This window comes from Poecilia reticulata, linkage group LG9 (assembly GCF_000633615.1).
Source record: "Poecilia reticulata strain Guanapo linkage group LG9, Guppy_female_1.0+MT, whole genome shotgun sequence".
Classification (NCBI taxonomy): domain Eukaryota; kingdom Metazoa; phylum Chordata; class Actinopteri; order Cyprinodontiformes; family Poeciliidae; genus Poecilia; species Poecilia reticulata.
In genome coordinates, this window is record NC_024339.1 from 7,612,749 (window position 1) to 7,626,329 (window position 13,581).

The 13,581-nt window shown below is 40.8% G+C and overlaps 1 protein-coding gene across 1 annotated transcript; it reads left to right on the forward strand.

Moving 5' to 3' along the window:
• Positions 1-4,468: 4,468 nt before the first annotated feature.
• Positions 4,469-13,135, forward strand: ggt1a (gamma-glutamyltransferase 1a). Its single transcript, XM_017306512.1, has 13 exons — positions 4,469-4,798; positions 4,904-5,080; positions 5,182-5,312; positions 5,398-5,487; positions 5,786-5,978; positions 7,193-7,353; positions 8,418-8,567; positions 10,029-10,165; positions 10,302-10,489; positions 10,576-10,703; positions 11,262-11,374; positions 11,461-11,574; positions 12,024-13,135. The coding sequence occupies exons 2-13, from the start codon at positions 4,908-4,910 to the stop codon at positions 12,168-12,170; spliced, it is 1,725 nt and encodes a 574-aa protein (XP_017162001.1). The 5' UTR covers positions 4,469-4,798; positions 4,904-4,907; the 3' UTR covers positions 12,171-13,135.
• Positions 13,136-13,581: the final 446 nt, after the last annotated feature.

Below are 13,581 nucleotides of genomic sequence, written 5' to 3' on the forward strand. Positions count from 1 at the left end.
CTTATCTATTATGTGTGTGTTTTTTTTATAGTACTATTGATTTTTATTAAAATACGATGCAAATACATTTCCAATTCCAGGTCAAATAACACTACAGTCTATGGGTGGAGTTCTCTCACCAGGGTAGGCTTTTCTCACCTTTCAGTTCTGTTAGGCACCAACATCGCAACTTGTTCAGACTTTTTCAATTTTCAGTTCAGATGAATAACAGGCATGACACCTGTGTGTGGCCGCTGAGCTTCCCCCTCGATGGTGTCACTGATCCAGCCTTCAAAAGGGCTAAAAGTACATCTTATTACCAGCTGTTGAAACAAGCTCTGCGCTCTCCCACCGGCCATTAGATAAGTAGAAATTTCTCTTTTGGGCAGTCCAGCTGTCACTTTGCTTTTATACAAGCTGTCAGATCCAATTTGCTTCTGTCAGTGCTCTTTCTTTGAGGAACTTCCATGGCCCAGTTTTTCACAGTCACTCTCTGGATCACTATCTGTTACCATGGGCCCACACTGAGAGGGGGGAGGAGGGGAGGATCGGTGCCCCAGGGGGGGCTTCAAACTACAAAGTAGACGGCTATCAGTAATTTCTCCAGCCTCTCCAGCCTGGTTCTATTTGTAGCTCCAATCCTTGTGGCTTAAAGCACTTTGATCCTGATTTGACCTTATTCTCTTCTATGATTCAAGCTTACCATTTTTGGTGTGGGATATACACGATCTGCTCTCCAACACCTGTTTCTCCTCCCTAAATATCCCCCGTTGCTCACTTTCCTCAAAGCTGTATTTCTACAATGACTTCCTTTCTACAATGCTACTAATTAGCACCAACAGATCTACAATTCTGCAATATTTATCAGACATTTCTGTCCTTTTTCTTCATGTACTATCATTGCTTTTTCTCATGTGTTCAGGTTGTTTTGCTTCTTCAATAAACCAGTCCAGATGTGGATCACCAGGATATGAGTGTTAAAATGATTTTAATCACAACGCAGTCAGTAAAAACTGTATAGTTTTTTCTCGTCTTCCAGTGGGAAAACCCTCTAGTGGCAGAACGAAGTATTACAAAAACAATCGACTTGATAAAGAAGTCTCTTAAAGAAACTCGTTTTCCTTCTGTCTACAGTTAGAGAATTTCTCTCCTTGTGCAAAAATACTTGAATAATTCATATTACAGTGAAATTGTAATATATGTAATGTAAACATAATCTAACTGCTTTAGTTTAAAACGTAAAGACAGCAACATTCTAATGAAATTAATAACAATACATTGATTAATGCACTGATAGTTAGACCGCTTGCAGTTTCTATTTATTGTTGATTGCTAATTTAAGAATGTAGGTAGGCAAACAGCTACATTCACACAATTTAATAAAAAATTAAAAGCAATTTTCAAGAGAGAAATTACACATTTGACCGTCCTGAAGTTTAAAAAGCTGAAATGAGCTGGATATTTTTAGTTGAGCTATATGATGATATTTGCATAACTTCTGTCAGAGTGATGATATTTAAAAAGACCTGAATTTATCTTACAAGCAAACAGAATATGAGACTTCATTCAGCCTGCTGACTGGCAGTGATCAGCAGCTGGTAGGAAAAGGAGAGCGCTGTGTCATTCTGCTCAGTCCAACACTTTCTCTATCATTAAGAACAGGAGCAAGAACATATTAACAATTTTTAAGTAGAGCTTTGTAAACATTTCTAATCTTGAGACTAAGAACCATAATGCGTATTCTCCAACACATTTACACAAAATCAATACCTGACTAACGTTTTTAATCAGACAAGTCCATCTGAAAATGCAAATTGCACAGCATTTTGTCAAAAACAGCTTTGAAGTATGTCACTTGCGTTACATCGGTTGGAGTTGAACATAAATCTTGCATCGCTGCAGAAACGACACACAGTTCTCTCAACAGAGACGAGTTTGTGTGTCCTGGCTAACATGTGGCCCCGTTTCCAGCGGTTCTCCTTTGGCTTCATTATCTAAACCCATTAGGTTGTCGGGTGGAAAACATGAGCATGCGGTAATGACATTTCGAAAGGACAACAGAAGAAATCAGGTTTGTGAAGAGAGCACACAGCTCATGCAGAATAACGGGACAACTGGAGGCAGCAAATCATTCATGCCTCAGTTGCTTATATGGATTTGGATGCTGATTATGAGCATGATGACCTCAATTTGACTCATATGAGTTCTGCACACTCAGCCCGAGCAAACATATTACAGTAAAGCAATATCACAAAGAAAAAAAGACCATATTTCTGTAAGTCACATCTGTGCTACTGGATTTATGTGTAATTTTTTATCCTCTTACAGTCAAAGGTAACAACATCTCTGAGTCTGGAAAGAGTTACAGATTCAGGGACTGGGATTCTAGTAAAACATAGTTTGGAGTTCTTGCCCACAAACGGAGAAAACTTAAAATGTAGGTTGGCCTACCTAAACTATTCCAGGAGCATATCGAAACACCTCAGGGCTCATCTGCCACGGATAAGGCCAGTGGCCATGATTTCATGACTCGCTTGCTGATGACGCATGGCTGACGCTTTTATGACCAATAGCTCATGAATGCGTGGGATAACCAGCAGTAAATCCACCATTGAATGGTTCAGGCAACACAAAATAAAGGTTTTGGGGTGGCCTATTCAAAGTCGGAAGCATGAATCTGATTGAGATGTGGTAGCATGATATTAAACTGGCTGTTCATTCTCAAAAACAAGCCAGTGTTGCTGGACTAAAACAATTTTGCATTCAGGAATGAGCCAAACTTTCTCCACAGCAAGGTGAAAGACTTATTCATTGGTTTTACTCTAATGCCTGATGGGAGTTTTGGCCATGAAGGGCAACCTGTTATTAACTGCAGGAGGCGTTTGCTTTCTCACACAAGACCTGGTTGGTTTGGACAGCTTTTTAAATAAAAATAAATCATAATTTGAAAACTGCATTCAGTGTTTTACTCTGGTTCTCTTTGTCTAATCTTTGGTTTAATGATCTGAAACATTTAAGACAGACAAAAAAAAAAATGGAAGAAAACTGTAACACCTCCTTCACAGCAGTATCTGTACATATGTTGCCATCTATATCCTGACGTGATAATGAGGTTTCAAAACCCAGCCCCTCATCACTGCTGGTACATAAAACACAGCCGAGATAACAACAGAGATCCTGTCATTAACAGCCCAGCAGCTGACCATGAAAACACGTGACATCACCTCCTTCCTCCGCCGCCGCCGAGTCCCAGCTGTTCATGTTGCTGCGGCCAGCTTGTGATTCAATTTTGCTGCTACACGTACAGGAATAGAAGAGCCAAACCCACCCACACACACCCTTTTTTGTTGTTGTACATAAACAAACTGGGGCAAATCATGGCGGGAAAAGAGAGAGAGAGAAAGAGAGAGAGGGAGGGAGAGAGAGGGAGAGAGAGAGAGGGAGCGCATCCTTCCCAGTTAATCCCAAAGAAAACCTACAGCTGTAAGCATCTAGATCTGATAAAAACATGTAGATGTTCAATCATCCAGAGACAATCACGTGCAAGAATAGTTAAGGAAAGCTTCTGTGGCCTGCTGCAGCAGCGCTCAGTAATGTGATTGTCCTCTTTCGTAATAATTCAGCTGTGACTGCTGAATAAACATCGCTGCTTTGAACCGGAGAGACGCAGAACAAGATAGAAGTGATTCGATTTAGAGCCGATCCGCAGCTGGACATTAATGCAGGTCAGCAACAGGGCCGTGCACCGGGACAGCTGACGGAAACAGGGTGTGGTGACAGCATTCACACCCCTCGTATGTTGTTTTACAGTCAAGCCTTAAACTCTATGACTCTTCAGCACATGGTTGTAAAGGGCTGTGAGAATTTTGAGAAAGAGGATACAGGGTTCCCCCCAAACTCTTTACAAATAAAAACTTGAGAAGGGTGGAAAGCATTTTCACTCATCCCCGTTGAATCAGTACTATGTAGCACTATGCTATTGGTTTTCAATTGGATTTAGTTCTGGACTTTGACTGGGCTTTGGCTACATGTCTTGACAAGAGATTCTCTCAACTGGGAGAATTCAGATTTTTGTAAAAAAAATAAATAAATAAAAGAAACACAAACACAAAGACAATATGACATAAAATCCCAGTGAAACACATTGAAGAGTGTGGTTGTAGCATCACAAAGTGCAAACAGCTCAGGTTTTTGCTTTTGTAAGACACAGAGTTAGCTCCTGAACGAACACATGAAGATCACCAATCACAGACTGCAGAGTCAGGACTTTAAATAGATCACTCTCACCTTCACGCTGACAGGCCGTGGCAGACTAATAGCGAAGTGAAATGGAAGGTTGTGGATGATTTGGGGGACAAACCCCAAAAGTTTCACTCTAAAGAAATGAGAGGAAGGCATCCATCATTTGGAAAACTCCCATCATTATCTGAGAAATGATGGATTAAACAGTAACTACCTCTGATTTTTGTGAAGATTTGATTCAGCAGTTTAGCTTTTGGAGCCCATCTTTAATAACAGGGTCGTATCGAGACAGAAGACAATTGCAATAACTGTTATTTTTCTGTATTTTGTTATCCGTAATCTTTCCTCTTGAAGCACCCAGAGGGAACGCAGCACATGTTTAACAAACACAGTATGACAGTGAGCTAACACCTGAAAAACATAGATGACACACCCAGTGGCTTAAGCCAGACATCTTTAACACCTTAGAATTACAGCTGATGCTCATTCAGGCTCTGGTCGGCTCCCGTTGTTTCTCTTAGGCTTGATGTTTTTTTTTTCTTTTTACCGGCCTGTGAAACATAACAACATATCAAAGGTGAGCAAACTTAAAAATTATGGGGAAAAAAAAAATCTGTGGGTGAAACTTTACCCACCTGAGCTGCAGGTCTGATGAAGACGGTCTGATGATTTTCTCAAACAGGAAAATGGTCGGGAAGTCCCTGATTGCTGGTGTGGTGGTCCTTCTGGTGGCCACCGTGAGCCTGTTCTTGGGGGTCTTCATGGGCTTAGGGAGGAAAAACGCGCCTCCCCCCTCAGACTACTTCTACTCAAAGGCCGCCGTGGCTGCTGATGCAGGAAAGTGCTCAGAAGTGGGGAGGTAAGAGCAAAGCCCGAGCGCATATGTTGAGCTACGTGTGTGTGTGTGTGTGTGTGCGTGTGTGTGATTCTCATCCGGTAAGTGCATTCTTGTGTTTCCAGGGACATTTTGAAGAGAAATGGCTCAGCTGTGGACGCTTCCATCGCCGCCCTGCTATGTGTCGGCCTTTTGAATGCCCACAGCATGGGCATCGGGGGAGGGCTCTACTTTATAATATATAATGCTTCCACAGGTGAGTGCGCACCGCAGGTCAAGAGGTCACAACTAAAGAAAAAGTAAGAGCGCTTTCCCATCACTCCCCGCTCTCTGCCGAACAGGGATGGTGGAAACAATAGATGCGAGGGAGACAGCGCCCATGAACGCCACTGAAGACATGTTTGGCAACAACACCAAACTCTCTCGCACAGGTAACGACTAGCTGTGTGCTCGCAGAGTGTTTTCCAGCGACAGATTGCATTTTGCTTCTGTCTAATCTCTAACAGCAAGAGACGGATTTAGGGTGGACATATTCTAGTCTTAAAGTTATCCATCCATCCAGCTTCTGAGGAGTACTCTGTTTTCTGTCACATCTCTTGCTCTATTTATAATAGGATCGTTCAAATAAAGCAGCAAAAGGTGTTAAATACAGGCAAGAAACAATGCCTTGTGTGCTTTTACTTTAATCAGCAATGTTTGACAAAGACACGGCTTGTTTTTGCATGACAGGTGGATTATCTGTAGCGATACCAGGAGAGATCCGAGGTTACGAGATGGCACACAAACGGCATGGCAGGCTTCCCTGGAAGGAGCTGTTTGAGCCCAGCATTGCTCTGGCCCGTGACGGTTTCCCCATCGGGAAGGCTCTGGCTCACGCCATCTTTAAGAGCAAAGAATCCATTCAAGGAGACGCCAACATGTGGTGAGGGGAACAGAAAGAGTTGGCTTTGACATTGTCTTAATAAGAAAAAGGAACAACTGCTGCATTGTGCTGTTAACGTGAATGCTGGGTTCATGCTGGGTTCATGCTGTTAGAGAAGGAGTTGATTAGTTTTAAACATTGGTTCAAAACCCCAGTTAGAGAAGATAGTAGAAATTAGCCTCATCATTGTTCACCGACTGCAAATTTGAATTATGCAACAATCTGGTCAGAACCTTTTCCAACAGGAAAAATAAGATGGCCAAATGATTTTGTATAACAATGTACTTGAAAAACTGGAGAGTAAATTTGAACATTTACATTAGCCTTTTAGCTGTTAAATGATTAGCTCAAGTTAGCTGTGTTCCCACTTGCACCAAAGAATTGCTCATAAAGTCAATAGACGCTTAACTATACTGTGCAACATGAATTTTCATACCCAAACTGTTTATCAATAAAAGTAATTATTATGAAGTTGTTGAGTTGAGCTACACAGTGCCACGGTAGTTAGCGATCTCACCTCAAACAGTATAAAGTCCTGCTTTCCATCTCAGGTGAGGTGAACCGTCCAGTGTGAAGTTTACTTGTTCTGTCTCTACAGAGCAGGTTTTCTACCTAAACATTTGTGACTTCTCATTGGGTATCCAGCTTCCTCCCACGGCTCAAAAACATGCATGTTAGGTTAGCTAGACAGGTCACCAGTCCACACTGACTTCATTCAAAGTCTGAATGCTGAAAATCATTAGCTATGATGTTAGCTAACAGTTAGCTAGTTAGAAAATAGTTAGCATTTTGTAGCTTAATCGAACAAATGTAATGTGTGGTGTGAAGCAAAGTCTTCAACCCAACCCACTACCCTTAACAGCATCATTTTCTCATCTTGCCATTACTTAAATAGGTTCAGTGAAGTCGTTTCAAGTTTTGTTTAAAATGGCGGTCAGTAATGATGAGGCTCTTTCTACTCTACAAACCAGGTCACAATGTTTGAACTAATGTGTTTGTTTGGAATGATCCACCATACTGAACCCAGCATTTGAGATAAAGAAATAATAACCCAGCAGGATTTATGGGTAATAATCTGCACACACAGGAGCTTTTTCTCTACTGAGGCTTTGTGAGCTCAGGGTTCCACATTTTCAGTCATGTCTTGCTGTCTTTCATTTTCTGTCTTCAGACACTTGTAACAGCTTTATTTTGTTGCTTTGTCATTTTCACAGTGAGGTGTTCTGTGATTCTGAAAAGAGAATCCTGAAAGAAAATGATATTGTTAAATTCCCAAAGCTGGCTGAGACGTATCAGAGGATAGCGGACGAGGGACCTGATGTATTTTATAACGGGACCATGGCACAAAGCATCGTCGAGGACATCCAGGCGGCAGGTGCTTTGCTCAGTGTGTTTACTTTTAAAGTGAAAGGAAGAGGGAATTAATCAAAACAGACATAGAGGAGCCCCGATGAAGTTGCACAAAGTCTTAAAAATAGACCTTTTATTTGAGTAGAATTAATTACATGTAGGAGGCAGAGTCTCATTTTGTGTTCAGGGCAGCACTTGGTCTTTTCCTATAAGATTTCACAAAGTTGGTGCATCTTTCATTTGATTACAAACATTGTCCGGTGGTCTAACTTCTCTCTTGCATTTTCCTCTGCAAATTTTCTAAAGGTTTCTAGTGTGGAGATTAAGACACCAGCAGAAGATGGCTGATTTAATGTCTGTTGAACCATTTCTTTGTTGATTTGGTCATGTTTAGTGAACTTCCCAATTTTGACTAATTTTCAGCTTAAATGTAGAGCCCACCTTTATTTTTATTATTCAAAACATGTTAGCGTTTCATAGCATTTATGATGCCATGCTCTCCAAGATCTGGGGCTTTTGAAGAGAAACAGATCTCCAAAGTCACAAACCTTCAACCGTTTTCCACATATTCCTCTTTGGTTTCATCCCAAGTCCTTCTTGAGGGGTTTGTTATAAAAAGAAAAAACAATCTTAATGTTTGACCAAAGCACACTGTTCCACTTAAAATCCCAGTGCAGCTTAGACAACTCCACACTCTTAAATTTACAATGAACACTATTTGATTGGCAGTTCTGTAGCATGTCATGGCTGTTGCAAAGATTTGTTGAACCCAACATATTAACTCTGCTGCAATTCTCTAAACAGCAAACTTGACTTCTACCATCTTAATTTATACCCCAAAAGAACAGAAGGCGAAGGTTTGCTAACTCTGTGTCCTCAGGAACTCTGATGAACTTAAATTGTATTTATTTCTAAGAGATGACAAAATGTACTAATATGAGATTTAAAAAATAAATAAATGTACTCAGAAAAAGGGTGGAATTTTCAACATTAGTCAAGCAAACAATTTGCACAACACATACATCAAGAAGTAGAGTAAAAAAAAAAACAACTTGAAGTGCATCCTCAGCGTTTTCATCTGCGTTCCAGGTGGCATCATCACGCTCGATGACTTGCTGGAGTACCAGCCTGTGCTGAACGAGAACCCTCTGAAGCTGAACGTCGGGGAATACACCATCCATGTTCCAGACGCCCCCTCCAGCGGGCCAGTGCTGGCGCTCATTCTCAACATAGTGGATGGTGAGCAGGCCGGCTGAGTGCTCGGGCAGCCATGCGGAAGAAAGGATGTCAGGTTTCCCTAGGTCATCCCGGGAATGTTTCCCCGCCTGCTGTGGAGGCAGAAAACACTTGCGCTTGCCAGATAGAAACACACCCTCACCGCTCCATCTGTTGTAGCAGGGAAGCTGCGTTCCCAACAACAAAGCCTCGAAGCATTAATGTTGCATAAGGGAAAACTAGGACATACCTATAGATTCGCAACCATTGCAAGTTATGAAACAATTTCAGTAAAATGTAAATATTGAATGATATTTATGTAGAACACAAAGCTAGGATGACGCGTTAAAAATTGTGTTTGTTGCTAGGAAATGTTCACAAGTTGATAACTAGACTGATTTCCTACTTATCCCTCAAAATGAAAGTGATTCAATCTGGTTTAGAAAATCTATTCATTTTACTCGTAAACTTAAAATGCTTTTTCCAGTGAGGGAAAAAGTTAGGACACCCCGACCTTCCAGTAACTAGTGTTGACACCTTTGGATGCAACACCTTCAGTGAGACTCTCCTTGTAGCTACCTACCAGTCTTTGACTTTGGAAAGTTTGTCCCACTCTTTACTTTGAGCTGTTTGAGGGGTTTCTTGCATGTTCAGATTTTATGTTACTCTCAAAAACATCAGGGTTTAAACTTTGACTAGACAAAGAGCTGTCAAATCCTTTGTTTTAATCCAATTCTTGGTGGGTTTACCAGTGGGTTTTGGGCGTCGTGTCTCCAAATCAAGACACTTCAAAATTAGTGTTAGGACCTTTTCCTGGAATGTTGGGTTTAGTCTATACCAAACATGTCCTCCGTTCTGGTGTCCAACAATTTTTTCTTTAAACTCATTTGTCCAAGAAAAAAACAACAACAACCAAAGTCCTGGTTCTAGTCTATGTTTTCTCCTGCAAGCTGCAGTCTGAACTTTATGTCTTAATTGGAGAGCAAAAGTTTTCTCTTCACACATCTCCCATAAAACTTATACTTCTAAAGTTTCCACTTTGATCAAACTGGCACCCACTCGCACATGAACGAGTCGTCATCTCTAGATTCTGTAATAACATTTTAGGATTTTTTTAGTCTTCCTTTAGCATCTTGTCTGCTTTTATGGTGAAGTTTTTCCTCTATATGGCCAGGGCTCAAGGATTTCTGACCATTTAACCTCATTTAGAGCAGCAATCTTCTGATCATGTGTACCTGATGTGACATTAGTGTCAGGATTCATCTTTTGGTGTCCTATTTGAACAAATAGGGGTTTGCAAAAGAAGGTTTTCAAATGTCTTTTCTTCAGTTTGTCTGATAATAACTGAATTTGTCAGCATTGTCAAAACTGATCAAACAATTGTTTGTGTCAAAATATGTTAGAAAACATATAGTTTGATAGGATTTTCTATGTATATATTTCATTTTCCCATAATTGCATAACTGTATGTTTCTGTTTTTGCAGGGTACAACTTCACGGACACAAGTGTCTCAACAGCCGAGAAAAAAACTCTGACCTACCATCGCATCGTCGAGGCTTTTCGCTTCGCCTACGCCAAGAGAAGCAGACTGGGCGACCCGCGGTACCTCAACATTACTGACGTAAGCTCGCCCAATTCATGCTTTTCATTCACGCATTTCCAATTTAACTGGAACATCTGCGGCCACAAGTGTTTGAGATCTTCTCATCATCACTTCCGTCTATTTTCCTCTCCAACACTGACTTTTTTTTTCTCAGCTGATAAACAACATGACCTCAGACTACTTTGCTGACGGCATACGGAGTAAAATTACGGATGACACAACCCACCCGGATAACTACTATGAGCCTGAGTATTTTGTTCCAGAAAACCACGGCACAGCTCACCTGTCTGTCATAGCCGAGGACGGGAGTGCCGTCGCTGCCACCAGCACCATTAATCTATAGTGAGAGTCCTAAATGTTCAGCTTTTTAAGACACTTGATTTAGACAGATAAACAAAACCTTTCTAAGAGTTGCTTTTGCTTCGCAGCTTTGGGTCTAAAGTCATGTCTCGGTCCACGGGAATCATTTTCAACGATGAAATGGACGACTTCAGCTCTCCGTACATGACCAATGGATTTGGGATCCCGCCGTCGCCCAACAACTTCATACAGCCAGGTTTTACCAAATCAACCAATCACATTACGACAAACCTCATTGTGTGCATTGTGTGTGACATACCAACAGTGCAGTGGATGATTGTGAGCTAGAAGAGAAAACAATTTTTTCAAGAAAATTCTAACAGTCTGGCTTGAATTTGTGTATGGCCCCCTCTACCATAGCACCCTTAAATCAAATCCAGTGAAAACAAAAGTCGCCTGATCTCAAACGGAGTCCACCTGTGTGAAATGTAATTTCACTGTAAATACAGTGATTCTGTGAAGGCGACAGAGAAAACAATAGAGAGTCAACAGACTCACATAGACTCAGGAACACAGCAGCAGGTCAGGGATGAACTGGTGCAGAATGTGAAAGCACGGTTTGATGATAAAACAATTTCCCAGGCATCTGGAGACATCTAAAAGATGCAGTTTCTTACTTTGAAAACTGCAGTTGGACACCCCGGGTATTTGGACAAAATCCAAATAAAATAGATAAATGCTTGTCATTGCAACATGACCAAAAATGCCAATTTTGCGAGGCACTTCAGAAGAACTTTCTGTTTCTCTGTTGCAGGTAAAAGACCTCTGTCCTCAATGTGCCCAACAATCATCTTTGACAAAGACAACAGAGTGAAGATGGTTGTAGGAGCATCTGGAGGCACAAAAATCACCACGGCTACTGCTCTGGTGAGTACGACTCAGCCGCTCTCGTCTCCTGTAGATTCCCACTCTGCGTCCTGCAAAACTTATGTAACGTGTTGTGGTGGCAACAGGTTATCCTCAACTCCCTTTTCTTCAACTATGACCTAAAGAAAGCAGTGATGGAGCCGCGAGTTCATAATCAGCTCAACCCCAACATGACGGTGGTGGAGCAGGGCTTCGAAAAGGTGAGCCAGGCGTGGATGCAGCGTGCAAAACGACAGGAAAGAAAGGAAAAGTTAGCAGTAATGATACATGGTCAAATGACCTTTTGGTAACTTATATAAGGTAAATCTAAAACTTGCAAAATGTCATAGCGAGTTTGGCAAATCTTGTAAAAAGGCAGAAGCCTAAAATGAACTTTCTCCAAAAGTAAATATAACTTTATTTCTTGCATTTATGCAGCGCAACAACAAGTATCATATATTATATTTAAGCATTTTTAGATGCTAAGACTGGTACTTTAGCTTAAGATCCCCTCTTGAAATTTGAACTCCACTCTACCTCAAGAAAGATTTTGGTTGGATTTGCTCTCAACTCATTGATTTTATTTTGTACTTCTGTTTTTATATTGTTTCGGTTCATCAATTTTTGTTTTCAATAATCCTATGTAACTCATTATTCGGCATCTGTGCAGAGCGTCCTGGAGGGGCTGGAACAGAAGAACCATGTGACCCAAACACTGAGAACTCCAGACTCCGTGGTCCAAGCCGTGGTTCGGCAGGGAGAGCGTCTCTGCGCGGAGTCCGACCCCCGGAAAGGAGGCTATCCAGCCGGATACTGAGCCTGTCCGGTTTCCCTCAGTGATCAGTTTCCACATAAACTCTGACAGAAACAGAAAACTTACGGAAACTGCACCGAGGATTGAAGCTATGTCTACACTAGAGACGCCTCTCCTCCGCTGCCGAAACATGGGAACTGACTCAATCCTACCACCTGATTTTCGGCAAAACTTCTTATATAAATTATTATTTTTTTGTGTTTTAAAGTAAGATGTCGTGGCTAGCATAACTCTAGGATGCTGGTCAGGAAAATAAATTTTAGGGATTTAAGCAGAAGCCAAAGGTTCCAACTGGATCTATTTTCAGCCGGACAATCACTCATGTAACAACGCAGCTATATTTCCAACGAACGCCTGACGAAACCATGTCAACTTTTGGTAAGTTGTCATTGCGGCGTTTTGACCTGTTTTGTAATAATAATAATAAAAAGTAATTATACTGTAACTTATGACACATTGTCTGGAAAAGAGGACTACAGGTAAACTCTGCAGCGCTAGCAGGTCTGATAAGTCCAGCGCGAGGACGTCTCAGGTGGTTCCGCCTTGAACCAAACCGGAAGCTCCACGTGTTGTTTTAACTCGACAGTGAAGCTGTTATTTCTTCATGTTTAATATCGTTAAGAGGTTAAGTGAATGTATAGCATCTTCCGAAATAAGAAAACATTTGCAGATATATTTTTCTAAACATGCATTGTTCCTATGCTATGTTTTGTTGCCATGCTTGTTATTAAAACATTGAGAAACAGAAATATGTATCTCCTGTGAGAACTGAAGGAAAACGGAAACTGCATTTCACACTGAAGGCATCATTATGGGACAGAGAGGTTTGAGACATTAACGTTTCCAAAAAGGTTTACAGGGCCTCCATGAAGTTTCCATACAAAATTTCTATGCTCTTCAGTTTTAATGTTATTATAGACATTTTCCAAATTGGGTTTTATATTTATTTAAACTCCAAGTCAAATAATACAGTGCTGAAGTTGGCTTCCGGTTCATTGTTGTTGTAAAAGGTTATTTCAGGTTTTGGCATAGGGAAAAGCAGCAAATGTTCGTTGTTTGATTTTTTAATTAGTGTGTTTCTCTATCAGTGAGTTGGGAAGAAAACTCGAGTTGTGGCGAACCGTTAATAGTTATCCAGCAGAAATAATAACAGAAAATATTTTGTTTTTATCAGTTTTTTGAAACTAGAATTAATTTTGTCTTGGAAACCCATTCTTTTTACTAGCATTTTCTAGTTATTCAGACTTAGAAAATACTAAAAATTACCTTCCAGACTGTTCCAACACTGTGTTGGAACAATAGGAGTGGTATTTGCCTTTGCATTTATTATTATTATTATTATTATTATTATTATTATTATTATTATTAGAGATGTGCCGATCAGGTTTTTTCCTGCCGATACCGATACCGATCA